Genomic DNA, 18,149 nt, shown 5'->3' with positions numbered 1-18,149 from the left:
AGTGGGGTAGTACTTCTTTTGCACCTGGAGCTACCTCTTCTGATCAGACCATTACTCCCCACATCTCCACTGTGTTTCAGATGATATCAGATCAGTCCGTCAGGATCCAGCAGCTTGAGGACACAGTCTGAAGACTTACTGGCAGAGTTCTTGACTTGCAGGGGCAAGTCCTTGCATTGGCCCATCCCCAGCTACAGGAGTCTACTATTGAGGTCACAGACCTCACTGCAGAGGCTGGCAGGCTCAGAGGAGCTCTAGAAGGTGGATATGAATTACTGAGGAAAGAGATCCGAGGATCGAGTGAGCATGCTACCACCCAGTTCACTGCTCTACTTCAATCTGTTTCCAGAGCACTGAACGTACTTGATTCTATTAGACTCACCCTTTCTGTTCAGTCCCTAGCATCTCAGCGTTCTCAGCCACCCAGTTCATCTCGTTCTCCTACTCGTGGCAGAGGCAGACGGGGTAGAGAACGCACTTCTGATCCATCATCTCCTCACCCTATATCTGATGACTCCGATCATTGACTTATCTTGATCTTTACTAGATCCTAGGTGTTAGTGTCTTGTTTTAGGATCTATACCTTGGGGCCATGTATTGACAATTAGCTGGTTGAATTTTATTTGTAAGAACTATGTATTGAAACAATTATGATATTAATGGAATCACCTTTTACCTATATTTCTACCTCTTTGTAATGATATCGATCATATTTTGGTTATATATTTTCTTCTTGTGGAAAAATTGTCTTCTCTTTGTTGTTGTTTGCTGTTGATAATTGCTATATTAAGGGGGAGCAAACATCTGTGAAAAACTCTAAAGGGGAAGAAATTAAAGAATGTTTCAGAAAAAGGAAGAGTTAACTATGTTTGATGATGTCAAAAAGGGGGAGAAATTAAACAAAAACAAAAATTGAAATTAAACAAAAAAAGCAAAACCCTAAATTATGAGAAAAAGGGGGAGAAATTAAACAAAAACAAAGATTGGAAGATTAAACCAAACTGGAGAAATTAAACAAAAACAAGAATTGAAAGATTAAACCAAACTTGAGAAATTAAACAAAAATTGGAAGATTAAAAAAAAAATATATATTGGGAAACAAATATTGGAGAAATTAAACAAAACTTTGAGAGATTTGGTATCGAATTTTGGTATCAGACAGAACTTAAACAAAAAGCCATCCATCAAAAGCAAAATCATAAGTACAATGCAAATAAGTTTTTTTTATATATGCTCTGATATATTTCAAAATTCAAACTTGCTCTGATACATCTTTTGAAATTTTATTTACCTTGATACAACTTAAGAAATTTGATTTACTATGATACACCCTAAAATTTCTTTTAACTTGCTCTGATACATGATAAAATTTGATCTGATACAGTGTGAAAGTTTCTCTGATATATTATAACATTTGCTCTGATACAGTGTGAAATTTTCTCTGACAGTGTGAAATTTTCTCTGATATATTATAAAATTTTCTTGCTCTGATACATTATAAAATCTTTTCTGATATCATTGTAAAAATTATTTTTCTTGCTCTGATACATTGCAAAATTTATTTATCTTCTCTTGCTCTGATATATCTTAAACTCAAAATGATCTAATACCCTTTTCAAATCTTTAAGAAAATGGACAAACTATTTTTGCATTTATATTACATGCCAAAAGAATCATACTCTTTTCAAGCATATACACCTATAATGGATTCTTTTGAAATTAATGCATTAACATAAATATTTTTGTTCAAATATTTTGTCATCATCAAAAAGGGGGAGATTGTTGCTCCTAGATTGATTTTGATGATTACAAAGCAGATTGAAGGGATACAAATAATTTTAAGATGAAAAAGTCCTTATGCTCTTCAAGGGCAAAATCGTAATTTCACTAAAATCCTGATTTGATAGTACCATTTGGTAGAACAAATGATTTGTAAACTATTGGTGAAAATTTCATTGTGTTTGGACTTATATTTTTGAAGTTATGAAGGTTTGAAGTGCATGAGTCGACTCATGAGTCAACTCATGGCACTGTGAGCTGATTGGCACGCAAAAAATTTCCATGGCACGCTGGATTTTTGACTTGGCACGACCTGTGAGTCGACTCATGAGTCGACCCACAAGGCATGAGTCGACTCATGAGTCGACCTCTGCTGATTTGAGCCGAAAAATCCAGAAATCAGACCTTCTGGTCTGTGCAACAGAAGTCGACTCATGAGTCGACTCCTGATGCATGAGTCGACCCCTGCGACGGGAAATGTCAGCAACGGCTATTTTTTTGCCCGTTTTAATTGCCATTTATGCTTCCTAAAATTGCTCTAACGGCTCTTTATCTACCTAAATTGTTTTCTCTTGCTTCTAATGCTACAAAATGCTTGAAATGGTGAAAAAAATTGCAGTTTAAATAGCAGATCAAATTGGAGAGAAAAAGAAGAAGATCGATCGGCAGATCAAAAGAGAAGAACAGAAGAGAGGATCCGAAATTTGCACGAAAAAGCCTGAGATCAACGAAAAATCCAAAAAGAAAAAGAGAGAGGATCCACAATATACCAGAGAGAGTGTGAAAGAGAAAAGCAAGAGCTTTCAAGGAGAGAATCCTTCACGCCTATTGTTTCAACCTTGATCTAGAGATCGTTCAAAGCTTTCAAGAGATCTTCAACCAACAATCAACCTCTTTTCATGCATTCAAGCGTTCATCCACTTTGAGAAAATCCGAAAAAGGGGTTCTTCATTTGAGTAAAGCTTTTATTGTTATATTCGCTCATTTAAGGAGCTGTTATTGTATTAATCTGTGCTCAAAATTTTCTAACTCTTTGTGAGTTTTTGTTCTTGTTTTTGGAGGATTTCCAAAACAAGGAAAGGTTGATCCGAACCTGAAATCGGAGTGTTTTGGGTTTACTTGTACCCGGGAAACAAGTGATCTAGCTTGGGATAGCTAGTGTCGGAGTTTCCGACGTTTTGTATTCGGGTTGAATACAAAAGATAGTGGATTGAAATTCCCAAGTAGGATCTTGGGGAGTGGATGTAGGTGCAAGGTTAGCACCGAACCACTATAAATCCTTGTGTTTGTGGTGTGCTTTATCGCTTCACTTTATTTCTTTATTATATTCTTGCATTCCTGCTTTAGGTAATTAATATTGAATTAAAGTCTTTGTTTTGTTCTTCATAAGTAATCTGTTGGGCTTAAAATTTTTAGAAACCCAATTCACCCCCCCCTCTTGGGTTGCATAGCTGGCCAACAACTATACATGCAAGCAAGATTCAGAACATTGTTAAACCAAAATCATTAAAAAGTCGACCTGACAGGCATAAGTAATACAGATGATTGCTTAAGAAGTTATCATAACTATGGCTCATATAATTATATCCTCCAACCAATATGTGCAGATAAATAGTTTTATTCCTCACATATGCAGGTAAAGACTACGATGCAAAATTGCATGGTTTTGCATTACTGTAAGAAGAGTTAATCATAGATTCAGGTGTATTTGATATTTTAGAATCAAATCTGTAACATGCCTGATCTGTATGTTTACATGGACAGTTTTAGGTAAATTTAAAAGTAATTTTTGTGCCAAATGAAAGAATAACAGATACTGCCACACTACCACCAAATGAAAGCGATTTCCCTACTTTGAGATGGCACTAGCAGACCATTGAACTTCATGATATAAAAGATGAAATTTTGTCTCTATAACTAGAAGCACATAAGAAATCATACCCCCTACGATATCCAGTAACTTCATCAATCGTATCCATAGCTTGCCAAAGAAGTGAAAGTGGAACCCAATGAGGAGGATATTTGAAACGAGCCACATCCAAAATGAGTACCATATCACTTCCAGCATGATAAGCACCAATTGGTGAAAAATGACCACTTCCTGTCTGAGACCGAATGAAACTACAATCACCTAGTTATCCCAGGAAATTGCAAAATTTGCAAAAAAAAAAAGAAAAAAGAAGTAGAAGTTTCTTAATATTAAGAATCACCGGTAGAAATGCACTCTAAGTGTGTCTAAACACATAATTGTTACAGCCACCCCATGTTTATTTTTGGAGCCAAAGCAGTAACATAAATCATGGCATATGCATGGAAACTAAGTGCACAAACATTTTATGAGAACACTACGACAGATAACTGACATGTGAAAAAAGCACAAAATATGTAAAAAACAAGCTTTGAAATTCAAAGTTACACTTATTTTATTAGAACTAAAAAGATATTGACCCTAAGATATGCTCATAGTGTTCTGTTATAGATTCGATTTTATGAGGGTATGACTACATATTACCATTTCATTTACTAGATATGATATTTTAAAATTGGCTTTTAGGTTTTACATTATATTTTTACAATATGCTTCATACTTTTACGTACAGAAATCCTACACAAGTTCCAATTCAACTATCCTATTTTCCCAAAAAAAACATATATATAAATGTGCCAATGTCTCATGTGAAAACTTTCCTATTCTCAAAATATCCCTCTCCCACAATGCCCTTATATGTTTTAACCCCACAATGTGCATGGATTAAAAGTCTTGATTATATGGAATGTCCAACAATTAAAAGTCACAATGGATGACTTCCTTTCAGCCTTGGTTAACCATATTGGGAAGGATTGATATCAGTCAGCATATCAACACCATCCAACCAATTAAGCCACAGGGATCCTCGTTGAAGGATCAACAAACCGTAACTTTGTCCCATTTAAATACAGTCCCATTCAGATCAATTAACAGAAGCATCTCTCATGCATATGTTCTGAGGGAAAATAAATGCACATAGAGTAAGATGGCATAGAAATAACAATGGCATGCAAGCATATCAATCCAGGGAGCAGGAAAATAAAACAAGATGGATTCAGCTTTTTATTTCAACATTCATCCATGGTCCACCGAAAGGATCATGGAATGAGTCATGTGTCAAAATCCTAAATCGAAATCCTAACTATTACCTATTTCCCATTCAACTTAATAATTTATTGAGATTGCAAAGAACTGAGAAATAGATTTTTCTTTCATAAGATAAATAATCATATAAGCCACAAAGGTACATCAAACAGGACTTTACACCATCTCTGCCTCCATGGACTGAGTAGCTGGCTGAGACAAGCTCATTAATACCAAACATCCAAGCCCACGAAGGGCCACCATATGCAGCAAATTGAACAGCAGGATTAACTTCGAGGTTTTTTTTGTTTTGTGAAAAGTTTGATGCTTGAGATGATTATGTAGTTAGATGGGATGGTTTAATGGATGTACATTATGGTATATGTAATTGTCGTAACCAACACATGATATGTATTGTAACATGATAACACTCCCTAGCCAAAAGAATTTAAAACCTACTTTAAATTTGTTATATTTCACTAAATAGCAATATGGTGCATATTTTTTGTATTATCATATTTTTTATGTTTATATAACCATAGTCCTAATTCTCACGCTGCATAAAATTGGCTAGATTTCTCAATTTGTCAATAAACTATAGTTAGATTTCTCCTTGAAAACTTAAACCATGTTAAACTCTAGAAAAAGAGATTCTAAGGTTGTTGGACTTATGAGAATGAGTATAAGGAGGAAACAATCTTTAAGTTGAGATTTCCATTCTATAAATAATAAGAGTCTCACATCTTCCAAAATCCAAATTCATAATGATTTGTTGGTTATAGTTAAAGTTAGACCCTGTTTGGGATTGCTGTTGGCAGTAGAGCTTTTGAAGCTTTTGAAAGTAGAGCTTTTACAAAAAGCTATTTGCTGTTTAGTAACCATATTGATAAAGTACTTTGGAACTTTAACGTATGTTTGGTAACTAAAATAAAAAAAATACTTTTGATATGATAAAATGATAATAAAAGATATTGCATAGTATTATATAGCAGAGAATAATATAATATAATATAATATATTAAAATATTATTATATTATATAATATTATTATCATATAATATAACATAATATTATAATATAATATTATACTATTATAATTATAATATAATTTATAATGTAATATAATATATTATTTATAATCTAATGTAATAGTAGATTATAATATAATATATTATAATATATTATTATAATATATTACTATATTATATTATATTATTATTAAAATATTATTATGTTATATTGTATTATTATAATATAATAATAATATAATAGATTATATTATATGTCTGTAACATAAATATTATTACATTTTAAAATATTATTTTATTGTATAATATTATTATCATATAATGTAATATAATATAATACATACTATAATATAATATTATTATAATTATGATTTAATATATAATGTAATATAATATAATGGATTATAATGTAATCTAATAATAAATTATAATATAATAATATAATATAATATAATTATTATTAAAATATTATTATGTTATATTGTATTATTATAATATAATAATATTATAATAGATTATATTATATGTCTATAACATAAATATTATTACATTTTAAAATATTATTTTATTGTATAATATTATTATCATATAATGTAATATAATATAATATATACTATAATATAATATTATTATAGTTATGATGTAATATATAATGTAATATAATATAATGGATTATAATCTAATCTAATAATAAATTATAATATAACAGATCATATTATATTATTATAATATAATAATATTATATTATTAATAAATATTATTATATAAAATTATATTTTATTAATATAATAATAGATTATATTATATATTAATAATATATCATAATATTAATTTATTATTATACTATATTTATAGTAAATAATCTAATATTATATAATTATGAGATTTGTTGGTAGATATTTCTGTCATTAAAAAATATTTGTTTAAATCAAAACAGCTTACCGACGTTAGCCAGAAAGTACTTTTGGGGAAAGTTTCAAAATACAGCTTTCCCCAAGTAGACCTTTTCAGCTTTCTGGCAAAACCAAAACGGCTTCTCGACTTTTTACCAAATATTACTGTATCACCCAAAATGCTTTCTGGCACTCTAAAAACTTAGCCAAACAGGGCCTTAAAAGCTCAACCAGACTAAGAATGTATTATAGCAAAGAAATCTTAAACAGCTCCATGAGGATTGTATATTAATGCTTCATCCATGCTTAAAATCTTGTTCAAATTTATCCTAAATATAAAACCTTTAGCAGAAACATGCATTTGCACATGCATTATAACTAGTACTTAAAGTGCACCTAGGATGAAGATGTATTCATCATGTGCCAGATCTTACTTAAGAGTGATATTATACTGTGCCATGCCTGCTTTGGTGCTGATATCTTTTCATCCAGTTTCAAATGTCTTTTGGTAAATATTTAAAAGTCATCATGAGCTGCATATTTTTTAAGAGGCTGATGTAATTCCTTCATAGCGGAAGGCTATGGTTAAGGAGTTTATGGCTCGTCTTTCCAGCAGATCTGGATAAGGTACCATCTCCATCAAGCCACAGGAAAGATTCTGTATCTAGCAAAATCTGGGAATCAAAACTCAATTTGATGATTTGATCAAGCAATACAAAGCTTATTTGTGGCTCATAGCTTAAATCAGGAGGCATAATTACAAATAAACCTTTACCAATTTTGTTGAGATGACCGCTATATGACTGTTTGATTGAAATTGCACCTATCCATTTTTGGGCAACCTAAAAGGTAGACATGAAAAACAGTTTTTTATAATGACCTTCATGAAGACTAATATGTTTATCTGCCATATCATCTGCCCTTCCATATATTCCGCAGCATGTTTGTCATCTTCATCGGTTTATATATGATCTCAAATACGAATATCAAGTATTGCTTGTGAAATTCATTTAGGCAGCCATCAAAGCTGTCTTTATGTAAACATGACCATAATATGTTTGTTCACTCTTTTTCATTAAGCCTGGTCATTCTGTTTGGTACATACACCATCATAATTACTCAAAATGTTTCTCTTCCCATTCAATCTGTCAAGGCATATCCTCAAAATTACTTTGACATAACTTATCTTGACCTTCTTTATTAGGCTACAATTCTCAAGATATCTGTCTTCTAAGTATAAAACACTTTGGTAGCATTTGGTGGCCCAAATGGGATCACTACAGTCATCTTAGATCAATAGTGATCCTCATCTCGGGGTATTTTGATCCTTGATGATCTAAGATCACCACATGTGGTATGCTATATTCAATCCCGATTAGTCACTTTTAGCCTGTTTGGTATGCCATAGTAATCCAAGATCATTAACCATATAATACCAAAACTATGTCTAATATATTCCATATATTTTGCAACTACTAAATAGAATTCTCAACTAAATCATAGGAAAACAAACATGAATGGCAAGCAGTGGGTCTGTACAATTTATATGTAGAATTGTTTGGAATCAGTTACAATTTTGACAACAAATTATCAATCCTATAAAATTATATTAATTGTTATTATAGAATTAATATTTTCATTTACACATGCATTATATATTAATTTAATACAATATTTATTTTGATTAGGAAAATAAGGGAAATAGAAGTAATATATTAAATAATTTCATAATATAAATATAAAGTACAATAATATATTTCTATTATAATTATAAAAATATAATTGAATAATAATATGATGATAACATGATTAATAATATACTATAATGAAATATATCATGAATACTATATATGTTATATCAATATGATAATAATATAGAATATTGATATAATATATTAATGAGATGTTGATATACTAATTTTCTCGCTGGATAGAGATATTTTGTCTCCAAATTTCACACTAAGGCCCTGTGGTGATCTTAGAAACCCATCCTCAAGGGTGGACTCAAGATCATTGGGCTGGGCAATGATTTTAGGAGCAGGAGTGATTTGGGATCACTGCCATGAATCACCGGGGTGCAACCAAACATGGTAATTTCATCACCTCCCCACATCACTTTTGATTTTGGGGTCATTATCCCATACCAAATGCCCCTTAAGAATCGCTTCTCACGCTCAATTGACTGAAAAAACAGCAGCTTATGCACCCATCATTGTTCTTCTTGAGGCTTAAACTAAATGATTATAAGCCTCTACTCCTAACAGATATTATTGACTTTATAATAAGAACTGTACATCAGATATTTCTCATCGCAACATTCACTAACAGGACTGACATAGTAGCATATGCACAAGGACTGTCATTATAGCCCATGCCATTATGCTGGTCCAGCATATGGCACAGTTGCATGGCAAGTGACACCAACCCCCTAGCAAGCTCAAGCTGGGGAAAACCAGTAGTGTGCATGAATGCCAATGCATAGAAAGCACTAGCACAGCATGCCAGTGGCAGGCCAGCAAGACAACTGCATTCTGCACGTAAATCCCTGTTTTACATGGAAGCGAAGGTCATTTGGCCTAGCATTGTTTTGTTAATATGAGCATATTTCTGATGCTCTTAACCCTTTTTCACAGTAATGACAATGAGAGTGTTTTCTTAGTAGCTAGCAACTTGGTTAATCACAAGTGTAACAAGTACATTGCAATGGACCAGTGCTTCATGACCTACTACTACAACTTGAGATTCTTCCCCTATTTCTTCTACAACCAATTTTGTCAAACTTCTTCTTCACAAAATCATAAATCAATTAGTACTTCTTATTCCTCATTGAGACATTTTGTACATCATGGTTTGCCCCACAGATTTGATACTAGTTGCACCAACCATACTACAATGTACCAATACCAAACTGGTGTACAGCATGGAGGACTCAATACACCGAACCAGCCTTCATGGCAAGTGTACCAACATGGTAACAGGAAGCTATGATATGGGATTTGATGCCAAGACAGCAAACTTTGCTGTACATCATCCATCACAATTTATGCATGAACTGGGGATTGGTGTATTAAATCATTCATACTCTTCTTGTATAGTTGGTCGCATTCTTATATGACGTGTATGGGATGTATATGTATGTGTACATCCATGCCTGTGTGGAATATAAAGGACGCACGTGCTTCACTTCCCCTCAAGAATCAATTCAAACAAATTGCTGTTCTAGCATCATTCAAATAGTCTGATGTTGTTCAAGGATACACCATTAGGCAAAGAGCAAAGCCATTCAAATAAAAGAATCCCCACTTGGATATCATGGCAATGCAAATGATCTTGCTAGGGAAAGCTGAAGCAAGAAAAAAATTGCTTTCCCTTGACTCTTGCATAACCAAACCAGTAACTAAATTGGGTAACTACTAGTTCAGAAAGTTGGTTTCAACCATAAATTATGTAGTCAATTAAATTTTTGAGTTCACTGTCTTTCTCAAGGTAGAAAAAAAGGTAAGTTCTACCTTTACAGGAACGAAACCAAGAAAAAAGAATCTCACATGGCCTTCGTCCAACAAAGCTGAAACCTTAAACTACTAGAGCAATCGACAGTCATGTTGGCAGAGAAACCAGAAAATGATTACCAATGATCAAGCGGGACTTCACATAACCAAAAATATTCAACTGGTATATAAATCTAAAGATTACAGTGAAAGCTAGAATCAAGAACAACGGCAAAAGCACCAGTATTTCAGTCAAGCATAATTATTAATAAGCAAGATAAAAGATCAATTCGAATACTAATTGACATAATAATTGTCTTCGATCTTTATTGAATAATATAGTTGAAATAACACTTGTTTCATAGTACACATCAGCAGACACTGTCATCTGAGCATGGTTACATTGAATGTGAAACCAACCATCTGCCAACCAGAATCATGGTACAAATATCACCATGTTCTTTAGCTAATGAGTTGAAAACCTACTGCCAGTTGACCCTGTTAAAGAGATGTATCATTGTGCAGTATATGAATTATAAACAATCCACAGAAGTTTAATATTGCATCTAGAAAATTTAAGCATAAAAACCACAAATGTAGACCAAAATTGTATTCGTAGTCCAACTGATCAAAGAAAAAGGATGATTGAATCAATATTGCCACCATTAAAGAAAAGATATATTAGAAGAATCAAAGAGAAACCTGCTTGAGAATTTTCCTATGATAGGACGTGATTAGATGACAGTCTTCAGAGTTAGTACATTTTATGACATGGTTGCGAAAGTCATTGATGGTGCTTTGATTTGTACGAAAAGCTTCAACTTTAGCTCCAGCACACTGGGCCAAGCAAATAACTTTTCCAAATGTGGTGCCTTCAGCTTTGATTTTCTCCAAAGGTTCACAACAATCCAACATGGATTCGTCAAACCATCTCCAAGGGCCTGAAAAACATAAACAACAAAGGTAACCTTGTTTAGTACTATTGCAAAATCAAGAAACTTAAAAGAAACAGAATTCTTGAAGCACATAATTTCTTTTATTTCATAATATAATCCAAAGAGAAAAAGGATATGAAGTCAATAACTGATGGAACACGGATATTTTTCAGTTGGCATCTTCTTTTCTACAACCTGTGCAACTCTTACAATTGTCTCTTGATAAGAGAAACTCTTATACTAGTAAAAGCTCATAGCTTGCTTACTCTTTCCTAGTTGCCCCACAAAATATATCTTATTAATATTTGCCACATTCATCTTGTTTGCCAAGGCCCACTATATCATGAAAAATTTAGTCCACGCAACATTTCAGACTTTATTGCCATGCCAATTTTAACTTGATGCTCCCAAAAGCCGCAGAGGCATGTATTCATCACAGAACACCCAAACCTCTTCACTTCATTTAAGTTGCTTAATTTTATTAGCTATGCCATTTACCTCTTCATTCTTTGTAATGACAAATTTAAGATAAACAAAAGCAAGTCACACTTTTAGTTTTCTCTACTTCATTGTGACCAATTAAACATCCTTGTCCTCAAATGCTCTTCTTTGCACTTTGAAATCAGCATCTAATCCTATTCCTGTTCAAGGTCAAACTAGATTATATACCATCAGTCGTAAGTTCATCAAAACCTAGAAAGAAGAGAAACAAGCTCTGTCCAAACTTACAGCAAACTAAATTGCATGGTGGAATTTCCCCTTTTTTTTTTTTTTTTGTAATTGAAGGGTTGCAGAAACTTGGTGCTACCTTTCCACTTCCTTCCTGGATCAATTGCAAGGGCATTCAAGACCATAGAGAGACTGGCTAATCCACAATATGCAGGCTCAGATTGTGTTTGGAAGTATGAAATTAGCTTGAAGAATCCAGCCACATTTCCACTTTGAAGCGCCTCTGCAAAGAGTTGCTGTAAAATTTGATCGTGAGATTTAGAGAGAGAGTGTGTGTGTGTGTGTGAGTGAGTGAAAAACAGTTCTATAAAGAAGCTTTCAGTAAGAAGAATGGCCTCAAAAGTTTTATATTAATTCAAGATCCAACTTAAATCTGAAAATGTGAAACAAAAAAAATGCATGCCGGGAGTAACAAGAAGCAATATGTTAATATCATTCTATGATACACGACAACGAGTTATCATCGTTGAACAAGTACCAAATGCTAACAAAGGCTACAGCATATAATTCCTAACTTTCACGCATCATTAATTAAACAACAGGTCCATTCTTCTTTTGTTCCATGCGCTTCCAACGAAATCCAACTGATTGATGGACAACATTGCCTTCAATTCCTAGAATGGCCCATCCAGAAACTCTAGAATTCTCTATTTATTTTTGTTACAAGAAATAGAACAGAGACTGACGGAAAGAAAATAACAGAGATAAAAGAAAAGATTGGAGGCGGCGGATGTTATCACCTTCCCACCGGGGGATGGGAACTCGATCGCCGGAGGAGAGGGGAGGGCTCGCCGGTAGACTCCAGCCACCGCCATCTCTCTCACCCTCCGTATCCGTTTGTGGCTTTTGGAGTACCACCAAATCACCTTAGCAGTGCTACGTTTTCTGTAATTAACGGACGCAGCGAACTTTTCAAAGAAAAAACAAAAAAACCCGAAAGCAGCGAATTCCAGCCTCTAAAAGGGGGCGAGATAATATAGAGATCTAAAGTGCCTATAAACTTCGAAATGTCCTCAGACATATACCCAAAAAACTTCGAAGTCTTCTTGCTGGTCGAATGCGATGATGCGCTACCGCCCCACCTTTGCCCTTTTTTGCTTTTGACGGAAACCGCGCCTCTTTTGCGTCTGTCAAATGTGGCGGCTCGGTTCGAGGAAAAGAACAGGTTGATGTACGCGTCCATGGATCCTGAGGATGAAGTCATTTCCTCTTTGTTTTTCTATTATTTTCTTCGGATCTACTTAAAATTTAAATTTTTTAAATTTTTATAAAAACATTATTTTTATATAAATATTGTAGAATTTCATCTCGATGTCAGATTGACTAAAATTAAACAACGACGACAGGACCTACAAAAATCTCTGACTGAAGATGGCTCCGACGAGAATCTTTCGATGCTCAAGAGGATTCTGGATAACAAAGGAAAGAAGTGAAGATTCTGGATAGCAACTATATTTGAGACTCAATCTTCCAAATTGACTAGATAAATGGAGATTGATGGGATCCTCCCGTTATTTTTTTTAGATACCAATAAATTGGTCAGATCAGCGAACGGAACTAATTAAAGAACCACTTTTCAATTACTTGCCTTAGATACCAATTGGTCAATTGGTCCGAATAGATTAGCTTAAGCGAATTAAACTCGAGCCACAGAGTCGAATTAGATTTTTAGGTTAATCGACTCTACATATAGGTATCAATCAATTCGATCAACAACGATTATATGATCTTAAGCTCATTGACTTAACTTTAATCAATATTTGACTCAGTTTGATCAATCGCTAAAACGATTTAAGCCCATTATGATCAAATCAAAAACCCCAAGTGTAATCCAATTACATGACCTAATTTGATCTATCTATGACCAATCCTTCATATACAAACATAAATTTTAGATCTTAAATCTAAATTTTCATATCTAAATTCTTTGTATGAAAGTATGTTTTGGATCTCAAAATAATTTTCAAATCATACATTCAATCATATATCACATATATGAATAAAATTTAGATCATAATAACTAATTTCAGACCTAAACATGCTTCCATATATCATATATACGAATCAAAAGATATCTTGAAACTATTTTCAGATCTAAACAATAAAACATATATCATATATATAAAAAAAAATTAGATCTAAAATTTTATTTTAATCAAAAAATTTTAATATCATTTTAGGACAATCATATAGCATAACAAGTTATGCCAAATCAATCTTATATCAGAATGATATCAAAAATTTTCAGATCTAAAAATTTTTTCTACAGATTTTAGATCTAAATCCTAATCTCATGCATATGATGTGATTTTGATACCACTATTTGGATTTCATGATTTTATGCATGTAAAAATTTTTAAAATATTTACATAATAAAAATTAAAAATTTAGATTAAATCTAATTTAATCTAAGCATGTATAAGATCAAATCTTAAAATTATGCAACAGGATCTATATATGTGAGATAGGATTCAGATACAGAAATCAAATAAAATAAAATAGAGAAGATCATATCTTCATACCTTCATGTGGATCGATGTACATTGCGAACCGATGATCGTGGATGTTTTTGGAAGGTTCCTTGAAGTCGCATAAGCGTCCGGCCTCTAAAAAAATCCATACGAGGCCTCGATCTGATCAGAAGTTTCTTGATCTCACTGGAATGCTAGCTCCCTTGCAGAGATCGCATCTTGACGGTTGACGAAGATTCTTCTTTTCTTTCAAGATCCTCTTAGAGAAGAAGAAGAAAAAGAGGATGAAGATCTCTACACTAGAGATCTAGAAAAGAACTTTCCTTTTTTTCTTCCATATACAAGAGAACTCTTTCTCTTGATTTCCACACCTTCATGGAGGAACTCTTCCTCTCAATTTCTCATGCACATAAGGAAGACTCTTCTTCCTTTTCTTTTCTCCATGAGGAAGACATTCTTCCTCTTCTTTTCCACGCCTAGAAGGAATCCTTCCTTCTAAGAACTTGACGCCACAAGAAGGAAGGCACTATGAAGAAACCTCACGCCTCTTCTCTTATTTTCTGTGGTGAAAATTAGATCATATCTGATTTTTCACAATGAATCTCTCTGTTCTACCATGCCCAAAAAAACTCCTTTTAAATAGGCGTTAGGATAGGGTTAAGAGGAGTTTGGGGGGCGTCCAACTCTTGGATGCCTCCTCCTAAAACTTAGGAATGTAATAAAGATATGGTGCAGCTATTTCAGCATGAACTCTTCACGCACAACTATAGGATGCATGGGAGAAGTTTTGCGCAAGAAAAGAAAGAGAATCTTAGCATAATGGGATTTTTTTCATGCCAATCCAAAGAGAAAAACAAAGGGCGGCATGGATTGGTTTTAGCATGAGATATCTCATGCTAAAACACCAAAGAAGGGGTGGCATTATTTTTGGGGCGTGGGGCTAGGTGGGTACAATAGAGGAGAGAGAATCTCAGTCTTTTTGGACTCTCTCTTAGTGCTTGAGTCAAACTCAATTTAATCCTAATCTGATTAGGATTTCGTGCACCTAAAGAGAGAAAAATTTCTAGTCCAAATAATAATCCAAACACTCTTGATTAGATCCTAATCTAATTAAAAATTAGGTCAAATCAAAATCCTAATCAAACAAGAAATTAATCTTCCATACAATTAGATTATCTCATAATCTAATTAGACTTGATCAAATCAAACCCATGTTAAGTTAAATTGAATCTAATTCAATTAGACTTGATCCAAGTCCTATTACTCAATCAAATTGAGCCAATTAGCAATCCAATTGCTAATTAATCCTCTCATAACTTACTAACTCTTAGTGGGTTATATAATTACAACTTTTGTATTAGATTAATCATCAATCATATTAATCATTAAATCCTGTTACGATTCATAATCGTAACCCAATCATCTGATCAGTCAAAAGTCTTTTTTGTGTGTGATCCCATAGATTTTATTCTGTCTGATAGTGAGTATATTGTGATCTCTATCACAATATCATTGAAACTCCTTTCAATGGATTTAAACTATTCTAATTATGCCCATCAAGGATCATCGATCATCAAGATAATGCTCGTGGATCTCACAATCCACCAGTGACACCTAGCAGTTTGTAGTTGCAATCCAGTAGAATAAAAAATGATGAATCTCTAGGTGCGGTTACCATATAATACAGTCCATCTATCGTGAGTACTAACCAAATGGCAGGTCCTGGATAAATCGTCAAACCTTAACATCGGTTATATGATAGATTCAATTAGCTCAAGTCTAACTATAATTCTCATGAAAACTCTTTTTCATTAATCATACTGTTATGGTCATAGACTTAAGAACTCAGCTTCTTAAATCCTATAGGACTACTCTCTTCTACTAGGGTCGATAGATTCCATCTAGATATGCATCCTACTTCTATAATGGATCAATTGTCGTCAAGATCCATTATAAAGACTCATTGAGATCATATTTATATATAGTCAAACTCCAGCAGCCACACTACGAGCAGCTATGGCATCGTAGGTCAAAAGATCGATCACACAATTACAGCATCGAGAAAGTCACTAATGAGTGAGCAGATATCTATGTGACTTTTCGTGTTGATCATGCTCAGCGTTAGTTATTCTCTAACAACCACCTACACTCTCGCTCCAATATCCCTACACTACAAACTCGAGATTCATCTGTCCGAAGAAAGTGATCCGTACATCGGTCTATCTAGATCTATCATTATTTTCGTGATGATTTTATGATTAGGAGCAATTTAGGAATTAACCATCAACGACACTGCCTTAAATTCTTAGCTCTTTGAAAATATGTGTCATCATCTTGTTGATCTTTTGGATGATTCATGGATACATAAAATATGAATGATAATATAACTGCCCGTTAAATATAAAATCATATCCTAAAAATATGATATGTATCAGTCAAGATTGACTTTTACGACATACATCTAACAATCTCTCACTTACACTAAAGCCAATCTGCCATATACCAAGCCCCTTCTTCTCAAGACAAGCTACGATCTTCGGGCAGCTAAGTGACTTAACTAGTGGGTTTACCACATCTCATATGGAGTCTACTCTCTACACCTTTATATATTTCTACTTGAGGTAGTCACGTACACTGTTGATCTATGTGCTTGGACTTCTGATGAGATTTTGGCTCTTTAGCGTGGGCTATGATGCCATTATCTTTACAGTACAATGTCATGACATCCAGTTCTGCAAGTAATATTAGAACCAGAATGTGTCCCACACATCTAAGCGTATTCAACTTTCATTGATCAGTTGCTTAGAAACTTTCCAACATATTGAATCAAAATTGCATAAGAATACATTCTGATGTAGATAGTCTAATATCAGCATCCATGTATCCTCCCACTCCTAGCCTGACCCTACTCCAAAGATTAGAAATAAGTTCTTAGTGCTTCTCAGGTACTTTAGACTGTTTTCACTGCAATCCAGCACTCCCAGTCTAGATTCGACTGATATTTGCTTGTGACACTCACAGCAATGGTTATATCAAATCGAGTACATAGCATAGCATACTTTTATACCCAAGAGAGTAGCAGACCCCTCTCAGAGGTTTCTATGCTGAATCCTTTCAGCATCTTCTCTATGTATTTTTTCTGTGAAAATCCAAGCATCCACTTAGATCTATCTCTATGGATCTTTATATTCTCAGAATATATGATGCTTGCCCTAGATCTTTCATGGAGAATTCTATATACAACCACATTTTAACTGATGTCAGTAGGGGACACTATCAATCAGGAGAATATCACCCAAGTACATTATGAAAACTTGATAGCACTCCCACTGACCTTATGTAAACACATAATTCTTTCTCATTTCTGATCAAATAATTTGATCACATCATCAAAATAAATATTCCAACTCTAAATTTTTGCAAACTTTATGATCTCTATCATTGAAAGTAAAATTCGTGGGCTACTGCATACATATATCTTCTAAATATATCCAATCAGAAAAGCTATTTCATATCCCTTTCTCAAAGTCGATGTCTAACATCTCCTCATTGTAGGCTTTGAGATCATCTCTATATTCCCTATCTCTCATAAGAAATACTTTTCTCTACATCTTTGTTAAGCATACCTAAGTACCTTTCGAGAGAATAGGAGATCCTACTATATCTACGAGGTGGAGGAGGTACATATATGTACTAGCTCATCATGAATAGGTT

General features: G+C 33.5%; 1 protein-coding gene across 2 annotated transcripts in view; it reads right to left on the bottom strand.

The window, feature by feature from the left end:
- Positions 1–13,156, bottom strand: part of LOC105061348 (glutathione gamma-glutamylcysteinyltransferase 1) — a 40,508-nt gene extending 27,352 nt beyond the window's left edge. For both annotated transcript variants that reach the window (XM_073248764.1, XM_010945363.4), the window contains exons 1-5: positions 12,990–13,156; positions 12,705–12,849; positions 12,044–12,200; positions 11,003–11,241; positions 3,721–3,884 (exon numbers count right to left, since the gene is read on the bottom strand). In XM_073248764.1, coding sequence (XP_073104865.1) covers positions 3,721–3,884; positions 11,003–11,241; positions 12,044–12,200; positions 12,705–12,849; positions 12,990–13,147 — 863 coding nt within the window. In that variant the 5' untranslated portion in view covers positions 13,148–13,156. The remainder of the gene's footprint in view (positions 1–3,720; positions 3,885–11,002; positions 11,242–12,043; positions 12,201–12,704; positions 12,850–12,989) is intronic.
- Positions 13,157–18,149: the final 4,993 nt, after the last annotated feature.

The sequence above is a fragment of the Elaeis guineensis genome, chromosome 14 (genome assembly GCF_000442705.2).
Source record: "Elaeis guineensis isolate ETL-2024a chromosome 14, EG11, whole genome shotgun sequence".
Taxonomy (NCBI): Eukaryota; Viridiplantae; Streptophyta; class Magnoliopsida; order Arecales; family Arecaceae; genus Elaeis; species Elaeis guineensis.
This window is presented reverse-complemented; position numbering and strand designations above follow the sequence as displayed.